General features: G+C 42.5%; 1 protein-coding gene across 1 annotated transcript in view; it reads left to right on the forward strand.

The window, feature by feature from the left end:
- The window catches only part of LOC149442373 (uncharacterized), a 66,740-nt gene that overhangs the window by 42,145 nt on the left and 9,935 nt on the right, over positions 1-14,660 (forward strand). The window contains exons 4-6 of the mRNA XM_089656216.1: positions 597-783; positions 8,000-8,154; positions 12,856-12,971. Of these exons, the coding sequence (XP_089512342.1) occupies positions 597-783; positions 8,000-8,154; positions 12,856-12,971 (458 nt within the window). The remainder of the gene's footprint in view (positions 1-596; positions 784-7,999; positions 8,155-12,855; positions 12,972-14,660) is intronic.

A 14,660-nucleotide genomic window follows, 5' to 3' on the forward strand; every position in this document is an offset into this window, starting at 1 on the left:
GAGTTCTATAACTTCAGAAATTGAAAGCATTTGCATACTCCATCCTTCAGTGGCTCAGTAGCAGCATTGGAAGAATGCCATATTTTTCTGTTTCACCAGCAGTAGGCCAGGTAGTTGGTCTTACACAATGGGCAGGGGTGTCTGTTCAGCGAAGCAGGAAACCTTTTTAACTAATTAGCAGTGACCCTGGGGGGCGGTTACACCTGTGGCTTGAAAGGCACTTGCCCCCTTACACCTCCAACCTTTCTATGTATCTGCCTTATGGAAAACATAGAATGTGCATAACTATTATTTATCTCATGAATTGCTTAGACTACTGGCAGGAGGTAAAGAGCAGATTGCTAAAATCCAGATAACCTTCCACATAAACATACCTCAGCTTCATAAATGTATGTTAACGTATACACTGTCAAATCATCAATCAAGACTGCCTGCTTTCCCAGAAGAGAATAAAGAAATTGGTGATGTAGAAGATCCAGGAATTCCATTAGAAGGGGCTTATATTAGGAATGCTAGCAATGTGAGCATGATATCATAACCCTGACTGGAAGGACTGAGATGTAACAGCTCACATGCCTCCTCTCTTCTTGGTGTAGGAGTACTTTGGACAGCACTGCTCCTGTGGAGCAGCGAATATTTTGCTCAGCCCGTACCAGGAGACTAAGAAGCATTTTCCTGTGAGGAGGAACCGGCCGCATAGTATGTTTGTACAAAGTGGAAACCAATCTGACCTCTCCATGATCCCAGAAATTGGCATTAACTATGAAAAGTTTGGCTACAAAGGTTGGTTTCTTATCAGTTTGTCTTCTTTAACACACCCTGATAGATTGCAACTGAACAATAGAAATAAATATGAGACCCTGTTACAGTCCACAAATGCTGGCTGCTTCATTTATACTCTGTAGTTTTTGCTGTAGTTTTGTTCAAGATGATTCTAACACCATTTACATGCACAATCATAGCCTTCTATAACCTTACATATTCTTTAAAAATTTCTGTAAAGTTTGCCATACACAAGTAAATATTTCTTCTGTGGTAACAGAGGACCCAACAACTGCAAGTACATGTAGATCTACCCAGGACATTTAAAAATGGTGTAGCAAGCTGGAAGATTTCTGATAAAGACACTGCTCAGTTTTTTAGGCTTCTGAATTAATCCTATTGCTTGTTAAACCTTACTCTACACCAGCCTTTCTCAAACGTTTTACTGTAGAGAAATCCTTGAAAATAATTTTCAGAACTAAGGAAACCCCTGGCAAAACAAATTTATCAAAGATCATTTGGAAGAATGCCCCTTACATTGGTAGTCAGCAGGAAGAATACCCCCCTATAGTGGTGGTCATGACATCTCCCTTACAGACATTTTAAAAGATCATCGGTGTAATGCCACTGGCTCTCTCAAGTGGCAATGGCCCTCAATCTATGTAGGCACCATCAGATGGGAAGTCAATCAGCCACATCTCAAGGAACCCCTAGCAAACTTTGGAGTAACCACAGGTTTCCATGGAACCCTGGCTGAGAATGACTTCTCTACAAAATTAAAAACATTAACCTGATTAATCAATGCAGAAGACAAAAATAATGTGTAAGGTGCAATAACAAATAACCTCCAATGAGAATTCATATTTACTGACATGATTTCTGTAAACTGAAATCTGATTGTGTGCCAGAAATATGTGCACTTTCTACTATACAGCTACTCTTCCTGCTATACTTAATCATTGTCACACAGGCTACCATTGATGAGTTTTCCTGATAAAGCTAGTTGCCTCATGTTTTAATAATCTGAATCACTAACCTGGAACAAGTAGACCGGTAAGGACTACTTGCAACTTTTCTCCACCTTTCCTGGTCTGCATACTTGGTCTGAATCAATGAGTCAGAAAGTATTAAAGTTAATGGGTTAGTATAACAGCCAAACTCTAATGCAACGTTTATTAATATTTGTGCACACATTTATTGTTGATGTGCTGGTATACTTTTAGCATCTCTCCCATTAGAGGGTGTTTAATGCTCCTTTGTTCAGCCATTGTGTGGCCAGCGATGTACTCTGGGCATGCATCACAGGCAGTGTATGCAAAGAAAACATTTGTTGGCAGACAGGTAAAGGAGGTTTTTGACAGAAGACACATACAATGTTTTTTCTACCAAGAAACTCTACCTGCCAACATTTTTTATTTTAACATGTGGTTCCACCATTGCTGTAAAGTTCAAGACACCCCTGCTATGTTTGTTATGTGTTCCCATTCACACAGTGTAATATGTAAATATGTAGCATACTTAAAATATGTTTTTTGAATATTTATTATTTTTCTAGTTTTTTTTTTTTTTCGGTTTCAATATTTTTATTAAGAAAGTTTTGTTTTAAGAATACAACAAGCTCAAGATACGTCCACGCAGGGGCAGAGCAGAAAAATAACACATAAACAGATACATCCTGCTGACTTGTATAAGCCAAAAAAACGGAATGTCCAATGACATCAAGGAGGGACGGCAAAAAGCCAAACCAAATAATAGCAGCAGCAATCCATCATATTACCGGAGAAAGAAGAGAAAAAAAAAGGTTAGAAGGAAGGAAAAAGAAAATATAAAAACATAGAGAAAGAAAAAAAAAGAAAGAATCAGAAAGAAAACATGGAGGAAAGGAAAACTAGAAGAATCACAGATCCAGGGCTAGCCCAGGCAACGACTATAAGAGGCCATAACTAGTAGGAGGCAGGGATGGCAAGGAATAACGTATCCAAGGTTCCCAAACCTTAAGGAATCTCAGATGAGAATCTTGAAGAATGCTAGACATCTGTTCATTGATCAACATAGCATTCATCTGGGTCTTCACCCCCTGGAAGACAACCGAAGGGGTTCTCCAAGCTTGAGCTCTAGCACGTTTGGCTGAAATAAATAGGTAGGATGCCAATTTCTGCTGAGACCTAGACAAACCCAAAATTGGGCAATGCAGGAGGGCCACCCCTGCATCCCTACGGACCGTAATATGAAATAGCATTTGCAGCAAACCAAAAACCCTAGACCAGAAGACTATCAATTGCGGGCACGACCACCAAATGTGCAAGACGTCCCCATGTAGACCACAGTTCCGGAAACACCTGTCTCCGCCAGTTATTATTATTATTATACAATATTTATAAAGCGCCAATAGTTCGCTCAGCGCTGTACATTACAAAGGGGGACAGAACAACAACAATACAATGCAAAACATGAGGGGATCGAGGGCCCTGCTCTTTCGAGCTTACAATCTAGGAGGGAGGGGATGGTGGCACAGGAGGAGATAGCTGTGGGGGATGGGGTGGTAGGAAGAGTGGAGGAGGTTGGCAAGTTTGCAGGGGGTGGGGTAGGCTTCCCTGAAGTGGTGGGTTTTCAGGGTGTGCCTAAAGTAGAGGAGAGTAGGTGATAATCTGATGGGTTGAGGCAGGGAGTTCCAGAGGATGGGTGACACCCTGGAGAAGTCCTGGAGGCGGGCATGGGAAGGAGTAGACCAGGGAACTAGAGAGAAGGAGGTCTTGTGAGGAGCGGAGTGTGCATGCTGGATGGTACTTGGATATTAGGTCAGTGATGTAGTTCGGGGCAGTATGGTGGACGGCTTTGTACGTCAGTGTTAGGATTTTGAATTTGATCCGTTGCGCAATCGGAAGCCAGTGGAGGGATTGGCAGAGGGGGGTGGCGGAAATGGAGCGTTTGGAAAGGTGAATGAGTCTGGCAGCCGTATTCAGGATTGACTGAAGCGGGGATAGCCAGCGGCGAGGCAGGCCTGTAAGGAGGGAGTTGCAGTAATCGAGTCGTGATATGATGAGGGAGTGGATGAGCTGTTTAGTGGTTTCTGGGGTTAGGAACGTGCGTATTTTGGCGATGTTGCGGAGGTGGAGTCTGCACAAGCTTGTTAAAGATTGAACTTGGGGCTGGAAGAATAGGTTGGAGTCCAGAATGACACCAAATACTCTGGCCTGCGGGGCGGGTTTGATGGTGGTGTTGTTGAATGTGATGGAGAAGTCAATGGGGGGTGGTGTCCGGGCTGGGGGGAAGACAAGAAACTCGGTTTTGGAGAGGTTCAGTTTAAGGAAGTGGAGTGACATCCAGTCTGATATGTCGCTCAGTAGGTGTGTGATTCGGGTGGAGACTGAGGTGGTGAGGTGGGGGGTTGAGATATAGATTTGTGTGTCGTTGGCATATAGGTGGTAGTTGAAGCCATGAGAGTGTATGAGTTGGCCAAGGGAGGAGGTGTAGATGGAGAAGAGAAGGGGCCCGAGGACAGAGCCTTCAGGGACCCCAACAGAGAGGGGGAGTGAGGGGGAGGTGGTAGCATTATAGGTAACGCTGAAAGAGCGTTGTGACAGGTAGGATGAGAGCCAGGAGAGAGCAGAATCTCTGAGGCCAAGGGAGTGTAGTTTTTTGAGGAGGAGGGGGTGGTCGACGACTGTGTCGAAGGCCTCAGAGAGGTCAAGGAGTAGGAGCACTGAATAGTGGCCATTAGCTTTGGCGGTTAGCAGGTCGTTGGAGAGTTTGAGTATGGCAGTTTCAGTGGAGTGTAGGGGACGTAAGCCAGACTGTAGGGGATCGAGGAGGTTGTTGTCGTTGAGGTGAGAGCATAGGCGGGTGTAGACTAGGCGCTCGAGGAGTTTAGATGTAAATGGGAGCAGGGAGATGGGTCTGAGGTTGTTCGGGTCATTGGGGTCCAGGGAGGGCTTTTTAAGTATGGGGGTGATGTGTGCATGCTTCAGAGGGGAGGGGAAAGTGCCGGAGGAGAGGGAGAGATTAAAGATGTGGGTGAGGGAGTGTAGGATGGAGGGGGAGGGAGGTCGTAGGAGTTGTGAGGGGATAGGGTCGAGGGGGCAGGTGGTGAGGCGGGCATCAGAGAGGATCTTGGAGACTTCCTCGATAGTAGTAAGGTCAAAGGTGCGGAGTGTTGGGGGGGCTTCAGTATGAGGAATGTAGGGTGGGGTGGAAGTGGAGGTCAGAGCAGTGGTGGGGCCGTGGGAGAGGGGTGATGAGGGGGTAGCTGAGTGAGGGGGAACGGGGTTGGAGGGATTTTGAGCAGCGACGAAGTCCCTGCGGGTTATGTCGAGGGAGAGGGGGGATGAGGGGGTAGCTGCGTGAGAGGGGACGGGTTGAGAGGGCGTGTGAGTTGCGGCGATGTCCTTGCGAATTGTGTCAATCTTGTTTTTGAAGTGATTGGCAATCTCAAGGGCGGTGAGTGAGGTGCTGGGCGGGGTGGGGGTGGTGAGAGTAGAGAGTTGAAGGTGGAGAAGAGTCGGCGAGGATTGGAGGAGAGGGCCTTGATGAGGGTCAGGAAGTAGGCTTGTTTGGCTGCGTGGAGGGAGGAGGTGTAGGTGTGGAAGGCAGATTTGTAGCGGATGAAGGCTTGTTGGCATTTGGTTTTGCGCCATAGTCACTCCAGGGCACGACTGTGTCGTTTGAGGGTTTTGGTGTGATCATTCTGCCAGGGCTGGAGCGGTCGGGGTCTGATGTTGCGTGTGGTTAAAGGCGCTAGTGAGTCAAGGGCTGTTGACAGCGCGTTGTTGTAGGCAGTCATAGCCAAGTCGGGGCAGGACAGGGGGAGGATGCTGTCGTGGAGTTGATCAGCTGCAGAGTGGAGCAGGGCAGGGTTAAGGTTGCGGAGGTTACGGCTGGTAGTAGTGTGACATTTGGAGGGGTAGGCATTGGAGGATGAGGAGATAGAGAAGGTAATCAGGCTGTGGTCAGAGAGAGGGAAGGGGGTGTTAGTGAGGTTGTGGGGAGCGCAGAGGTTGGAGAAGACAAGATCAAGGATATTACCATCGGAGTGGGTGGTGGATTGTATGCACTGTGCAAAGGAGGAGGTTAAGTGGAGGAGATGGGATGTGGCCGGGTTGTCGAGGTTGACAGGGATGTTGAAATCCCCAAGGATGATGGTGGGTAGCTCAGAAGAGAGGAAGAAGGGTAGCCAGGAGGAAAAGTCATCCAGGAAGTGGGATATGGATCCAGGAGGCCGGTATATCACAGCAATCTTCAGGGGGGTTGGGGAGAATAGTCGGACGCAGTGGGCCTTGAAGGAGTTGGATTAAAGTGAGCAGTCCGGGCTGGGACCCAGTACCACCGCAGGAGAACTTTGTAGGCTGCCTCAAGAGTGACTGTATTGAATGAACATTTTGCCACCATCCCCCAGGCCCTGTGCCAATCTTCGACTGCAATCGAGAAACCCAGATCTCGCTCCTATTGAGATGCATAAGACAGGGGTGGTGAGGAGGACCTACTGTTAAGAGAGGCGTAAATTACAGAAATAAGACCAGGGGACCCTGGGGAATGCTGACAGAAGTGTTCAATGGGCGTTTTGCGGTAAGGATATGTAGAGATACAATGCAGGGATAGGACCCAGTGGCGCAATTGCAAATACCAATAATATTCCCGTGGCGGGACCCCCCTTGATTTTCAAAGAGACTCCCACGATGGAAACGTATGAGCGCTCAGAAAATCATGTACAATAACAAAGCCATGGGAGGTCCACCAAGAGAAAGAAGGGGGATGTTCTAGGCCTGGTGGAAATAAAGGGTTATGCGTAATCGGCAAAAGAGGTAGAAACAATGATATCAAATTACCCGAATATTTAACAGAATCCCAGGTTCATAAACTGTGAAGCATGATAGGACTCAAATCCGGAGGGCGCAACTTAGGCGGGAGCAAAAGCAATGTAGTTAAGGAAAGCGGAGCACAGTTGTGTGATTCCAAGAGTACCCATAACGGGATATCTGTAATCTATGAGTATAATCTCGTGCCCCTGAAAATAGGGAAAGATGAGGAAAAAAACCCTGCATATTTAGCAGAGGTCGAGGGAGACGAATATAAAGCTGAGATCCAAGCCAGAAATGCATCACCAAACCCCCATCTAGACAGCGTATATGTCAAATACTCCCAAGAAAGCGAATCAAACGCTTTATAAATTCCCCAGTATCCTGCGATGATGTAAGATAAGAATGAGATGGGCTAGTTGTTTCTTTTGTGAAGGTTTATACATAGAACTCTATAGGCCACTTCTATTGCTTAGAATAGATGGCAATGTAAGGGACAACGTGAGGGAGTTTGTTTTGTGCATTAATATACAGGGGTAGATTTACTAAAACTGGTGCACTCAGAATCTGGTGCAGCTGTGCATGGCAGCCAATCAGCTTCTAACTTCAGCTTGTACAATTAAGCTTCGGCATTAAAACTAGGAAGCTGATTGGTTTCTATGCAGAGTTGCACCACATGTTGTACTCTTCAAGTTTAGTAAATAACCCCCAAGGTGTACCACCAAGTGTACCACAAATCATTGAGATCTTTACCCTTTGTTAGGACAGACAGTTCTGCACATTTATTTTACAATTGATAATGGAGAGCTGATAACATAGTTCAGACAGGGTTAATTATGGAAAACATTATTTCCCACCCTTTTCTTTAACATTACATAGAAGGAAAGAGTTAAATAAGATTCTAAGTGAGTAAAAAGCAAGTAAAAAGGTAAGCAGCAATTTTGAATACCTTTTTTAAAGTAATGCTATGTGAATGGGAACACATAACAAATATAAAGCAGACGTTATCCCAATTTGGTTGCAAAATTAGAAATACAAGATCAGTTCTGTTTTACTGCTCAGCTAATGGAGGCTGGTTGTTGTCCCCATACCTGAGTCAGGCAGTGACTTCCTTTTGCTCAAGTGCCTGTCTGACTATAATTTCACCAAGTATCTGGCCTCTGCAGTTTAACATTGACACTAGAATATACCATTCTGTAAAGTACCAGCACCAACATTTTAATAATTACTCATTTTTAATATAAAATATCTACTTTGCAGGTGTATACATGGAACCGAGATGTATCACAAGCATATGCTATTTTTTGTAAACCAGTAAAATGGTCACATTTAGTTTGGTTACGGAATCTACTGCTGTTTGTGCGTAGACCATGATTTAGGTAAAAATTAGAACATTAAGTACAGCACAATATTGTACCATTGTAACTCTCTGCGTACTGCTGTAGGAAACAACATCCAGTTAGATGGTTGGAGAAGTCCTAACATACTGGGAGTAAGGAAGCCTTTCACTAAACTAAAATGTGATGACAAAGAAAGTAAGCTTGCCTGGGACAGAAATTTCAGTGAAGTTTTCCCACCACTGGAACAAGATATGAAAAAGGTAAATAATTTTCTAAACAAATTTTATGGTGTTGCCTTACATGTTTGTATACCGGTTAATGGAGAAACAAGCTTGATTCTGGATCCATAGTAAGATCCCCCAGACATGTACAAAATCTGCTCAACCTTCATTTATGAATGGGGCTTTCGTGGACAGTGTCTGAAATACAAACTCACTGGTCCAGACTATGCCTGTATCTGGAGGTGTTAAAAAGACCATTAATTTCAAAAACAATATTCTTATAACATTATATGGCATTTAACTACATTTACATATTTCAAGTTATTACCTGTTAAAGCCTCCCTTGTGTGGACGTTCCTACACAGGGCTATGGCAAGAGGCTGTGCTAGGGAAACTTGATTTGTCAGATTTGTCAGAAACATTGAAAGTTAACAAAAAAAGTGTTTATGATAAAGAGAAACACTGCAAGCAAGCGTTTAAAATTCTTACTTACCTAACATACTTACTGCATATAAACTGTATATACACTATATTGCCAAAAGTATTGGGACACCTTCCTTTACACGCACATGAACTTTAATGACATCCCAGTCTTAGTCCATAGGGTTCAATATTGAGTTGGCCCACCCTTTGCTATAACAGCTTCAACTCTTCTGGGAAGGCTGTCCACAAGGTTTGGGAGTGTGTTTATGGGAATGTTTGACCATTCTTCCAGAAGTGCATTTGTGAGGTCAGGCAATGATGTCGAAAGAGAAGGCCTGGCTCGCAGTCTCCATTCTAATTCATCCCAAAGGTGTTCTTTTGGGATGAGGTCAGGCCAGTCAAGTTCCTCCACCCCAAACTCTCTCATCCATGTCTTTATGGACCTTGCTTTGTGCACTGGTGCACACTCATGTTAGAACAGGAAGGGGCTATCCCCAAACTGTTCCCACAAAGTTGGGAGCATGAAATTGTCCAAAATGTCTTGGTATGCTGACGCCTTAAGAGTTCCCTTCACTGGAACTAAGGAGCCAAGCCCAACCCCTGAAAAGCAACCCCACACCATAATCCCTCCTCCACCAACCTGTACACTTGGCACAATGCAGTCAGGCAAGTACCGTTCTCCTAGTAACCTCCAAACCCAGACACGTCCATCGGGTTGCCAGACAGAGAAGTGTGATTTGTCATTACAGAGAACATGTCTCCACTGCTCTAGAGTTCAGTGGCAGCGTGCTTTACTCCACTTCATCTGACGCTTTGCATTGAATTTGGCAATGTAGGGCTTGGATGCAGCTGCCATGGAAACCCATTCCATGAAGCTTTCTACCGGAGACGGACTGAAAACTCATGGGGCACCCTCGCAATAAGGGACCATGGGGTTCCTGTGTCCTCGCCCACACTCAAACCACACCCAAAAAAGCCTATGAAAGGTACCGGGGCATCTCATGGGGCCCCCTACTGATCCTGGGCCCTAGGGCAGTGCCCAAGTGCTTGAATGGTCAGTCCGCCCCTGCTCTCTATGCACTGTTGTTGTGCTAATCTGAAGGCCACATGAAATTTGGAGATCCTTAGCTATTGTCTCTGCAGACAACTGGCGACTTCTGTACACTGTACGCTTCAGCATGCACTGACTCTGCTCTGTCATTTTACGTGGCCTACCACTTCTTGGCTGAGTTGCTGTTCCCAGTTGCTTCCACTTTGTTATAATACCACTAACAACTGACCATGGAATATTTAGTAGCAAGGAAATTTCACAGATGGACTTATTGTACAAGTGGCAACCTCTCACGGTACCACGCTTGCATTCCCTGAGTTCCTGAGAGGGACCCATTCTTTCACAAATCTTTGTAGAAGCAGTCTGCATGCCTAGGTGCTTGATTTTATACACCTGTGGCAATGGAGGTGATTGGAACACCTGAAACCAATGATTTAGAGAAGCGTCCCAATACTTTTGGCAATATAGTATATGTGTATATGCATATATGTGTGTGTGTATATATATATATATATATATATATATATATATATAATGTTAAAGCTTATTTCAACTTTGATATCTTACCTTCTTAAATGATGATGATGTTATATGCTTGACCATAGCCACTCAAATCTCTAAGAACAATGAGTGTTGACAAATCTGAGCCTCAAAGTGCTGGCTTGATGGGATCAACACTAATCTTCTTCTCTTGTGTGTGATATCATGCAATTCTGATGCTTGGCCAAGGTCATTAGTGCTGTGTTGTTAACCCCTACATAGTCCAATTATCAAAAGCAATGCTCAAAACTAGTTTATCACTTTCAAATAAACCCAAAACCCTAACACATTTCGTTGTTCTAACATCTGCAAAGGAAAATAAAATGATACTACGAAATGATGCATTTAGAACAGGATGACATCTGGAACTGGAACTGTATTTTTAGATAAAACAACACACAGCTGGATAAATAGTCTTTGAAGTGACTTTCTCAAATGGGTCTAACAGCATTCTGGAACTGGGATGTGTATGCAGCTGATGTTTTAAGTTTGTCCTCCAAAAAGCTTTTATGGGATTTTAATCCTCACATTCCAAGATCTACAATACATGACTATCAAATACTGTATTTGCAATTAAATCAACTCATTGATTAAGGCCTTGCATCTGGTTTTAGCCTGCTGTCCTAAGAGATGTTTTTTTTAAGGAATCTAAATATCAGCAGCAATATTACTGTATCAAATAGAATCTGTCCACAGGAGCTTATAGGCATCAGCTGCAGAATGAAAAATTGGAGTGTGACAAAAATCACTCAAGAAATACAAATTGCCTGATTCTTACAACAACATCTGCTGACTGTATATTAGGGTAGCCATAAACAAACAAATCCCTCATCAGTTTCAACTAAAGTGATGGATGTGTCCATTCCTATAACAACTAACTACCCTTATCTCCTGACTCATGCCATTTTCCCATCTGCTTTCTTTTCTACCTTTTTTCCTTGGTAATATTCCTTTATGAGTTGCAAAGAAATATGGGCATGTTGGAAAATCTCTGACAAACTTCAGGCATTGTCACACCCAAGCACCCTTTGCTCAGCTGCTGCAAAATTTCATCATTTATTAAAACAGGCTCAATTTATAAAAAAAAACAGTTTAATGTAGCAAGTTACCTGTAGCAAACTACTGTACTTTTAATTTTTGTGTTCCGTGACGATCTGAGCCAGAAGTTCGGCTCCCCCTCCTTTCCCAGCAGCCTTCTGGAACTGCGGGACCATTCACAAAGCGCAGCACGCATCGCGCATGCGTAGTAGAAAATCAACTGTGAAGCTGCAAGGCTTTACTGCCAGTTTCCCTTACTTAAGATGCCATCCCCTGCAACCAAAGCTGATTGAAGAATCGGCTCGGGTGAGGACATCGCTGGATCCCTGAACAGGTAAATGTTTTTAAATTAAAAGTCAGCAGCTACAGGATTTGTAGTTGCTGACTTCTAATTTTTTGGGGGGAGTCTGGAGCTCTGCTTTAAGGTCTAAGCAGCAGCCAGTAGGTATGTACACATATCTGAAGGGTCAGCTCACCTAAAAATGATATTGTACTCATAGGTGGTGCCTGGTATTTTATGTAGTTTAAAGGTGAAGTTCACCTTTTCCAGATAATAGCCTATGCAAAAGGCCCTGGTAGATAGTAAAAACTGCAGCTTTGTAAAATGATTATTCATTTTTTGTCATACCTGAAGTCAATTTGAGCCTCCTTGGAAGTCTAGCTGAAAAACTCCCATTTAGCAATATCTACATCCTGCCTTGTTGCTAGAATGTGAGAACCATAGGACGTTTGTTCCCAACTGTACAGGAGCAAAATCCAACAGTTTTCACATCTTAACAACAATAAGACAGGAGGATTGTTAACTGGGAGTTTTTCAGCCAGGCTTCCAAGGGGTTCCAAATGGCCTACAGGTATAGCAATAAAATTAATGAACATCTTACAAAGCTGTGCAGTTTTTTTAACATCTACTGAGGCCCCTTGACTGCATAGGCTATTTTCTGGAAAAAGTGAAACTGGCCCTTAAATACTCCAAGAGCAAACAGTCCCTAGCATAGGTCCCTACTTGTCTCCTGCCCACCTTGGAGTTTTGAGTGTTCCCACTCATCTCTTGTACTGCCTGCTACACTCTATAATATAAAATACATACAAAATCAAGAAGAAAATGAAAAAAGCGGCACAGAAAGTGTGCAGAACCAAGAACTCAAGCCCAGATCTCACCAGTAGAACCACAAGAAATATAAGAAACTGTCACTGTTTTTAACTCCCCAGCATATACCAAAAAACTGAAATATCAGTTTGAGTGGGTGATTCTTTAATAAATTATACTAACATTAATGAAAAAGAAGTGCAAGGGTTGTCATCCATGGTTTCTGACTAAAGGAATGTGTCTTTCTCCCTACTGCAAGTTTAGACATTCCTCCATTATGTCACAACATGCCTAAACCTGCAGTATTTGCTTTTCAACTCAGCTCGAATTCTCTGGCAGGATTAGCCTGTTCGCCCTGGATGAATGTTATAGAGGGTCAGGTCTGAACTAAAGGCAAAATATCCTGTATCACTGCATCATGTGAAACCAAATATAGTTATCTGTATTGTAAAAGATGTAAGACTGTTGTTCTATATAAACTCCAAAGTCAAAGTTATGTCAAATGCTGTGTGATCAGATACATACAACATAACAGATACAAACTATGAGGCTTACTGAAAAAGGTGAGGATGTTGGAGTAACATCTGTTTTTGATTGTTAGCTGGATATCCATCCATGGGGACGTGTCCGAGATCTTCTTAAAAAGACTAAAAAGAATCAGAATAAATTAGGATTATCCTCAGCATCATTGAAGAGATCCTGTCCTCAGCTCTACAGGTAACCTGAAATAACACATTTCCATATCTACACTGCCCTTTTCTACCATTAAGACTAAGCCAAGCAGTTTTGTTAATACACTCCCCACATGGAAGAAAAATATATTTGAAATATATTTTCTAAATATTCTTCCCAAATATATTGATATATTTGAAATGCTATTTTGGCCATATTCAATATATTTAAAAATATATTTCAATAAATAAAAAAAAAATTAAAAAAAAAAAAAAAAAAAAAAAAATATATATATATATATATATATATATATATATATATATATATATATATATACACACACTGCATGTTGAAATGCATTTTTTATATATTACAAAATATACGAAAAATATTTTTACAATTTTTTTTTAAATATATTCTTCAGATTTTTTTAACATATAAAGAAGTCATTTTAACATATATTTTTACATATATTTGTAAATGCATTCCAAAAATGTAGATTTGTATTTGTAAAGACATACGGTATATTTGAAAATGTATTTTTAAAAATATTTTTCATATATTTTGTAATAAAAATGCATTTCAACATATGGTATATACAGTCAGGTCCATAAATATTGGGACATCGACACAATTTTAACATTTTTGGCTCTATACACCACCACAATGGATTTGAAATGAAACGAACAAGATGTGCTTTAACTGCAGACTGTCAGCTTTAATTTGAGGGTATTTACATTAAATTAGGAGAAGGGTGTAGGAATTAGAACAGTTTGCATATGTGCTTCCCACTTGTTAAGGGATCAAAAGTAATGGGACAGAATAATAATCATAAATCAAACTTTCACTTTTTAATACTTGGTTGCAAATCCTTTGCAGTCAATTACAGGCTGAAGTCTGGAATGCATAGACATCACCAGACACTGGGTTTCATCCCTGGTGATGCTCTGCCAGGCCTCTACTGCAACTGTCTTCAGTTCCTGCTTGTTCTTGGGGCATTTTCCCTTCAGATTTGTCTTCAGCAAGTGAAATGCATGCTCAATCGGATTCAGGTCAGGTGATTGACTTGGCCATTGCATAACATTCCACTTCTTTCCTTTAAAAAACTCTTTGGTTGCTTTTGCAGTATGCTTTGGGTCATTGTCCATCTGCACTGTGAAGCGGCGTCCAATGAGTTCTGAAGCATTAGACTGAATATGAGCAGATAATATTGCCCGCAACACTTCAGAATTCATCCTGCTGCTTTTGTCAGCAGTCACATCATCAATAAATACAAGAGAACCAGTTCCATTGGCAGCCATACATGCCCACGCCATGACACTACTACCACCACCATGCTTCACTGATGAGGTGGTATGCTTTGGATCATGAGCAGTTCCTTTCCTTCTCCATACTCTTCTCTTCCCATCACTCTGGTACAAGTTGATCTTGGTCTCATCTGTCCATAGGATGTTGTTCCAGAACTGTGAAGGGTTTTTTAGATGTCGTTTGGCAAACTCTAATCTGGCCTTCCTGTTTTTGAGGCTCACCAATGGTTTACATCTTGTGGTGAACCCTCTGTATTCACTCTGGTGAAGTCTTCTCTTGATTTTTGACTTTGACACACATACACCTACCTCCTGGAGAGTGTTCTTGATCTGGCCAACTGTTGTGAAGGGTGTTTTCTTCACCAGGGAAAGAATTCTTCAGTCATCCACTACAGTTGTTTTCTGTGGTCTTCCGGGTCTTTTGGTG

The sequence above is a fragment of the Staurois parvus genome, unplaced genomic scaffold (genome assembly GCF_062004578.1).
Source record: "Staurois parvus isolate SC_StPar_1 unplaced genomic scaffold, SC_StPar_1.0 ptg000894l, whole genome shotgun sequence".
NCBI classification, from domain to species: Eukaryota; Metazoa; Chordata; class Amphibia; order Anura; family Ranidae; genus Staurois; species Staurois parvus.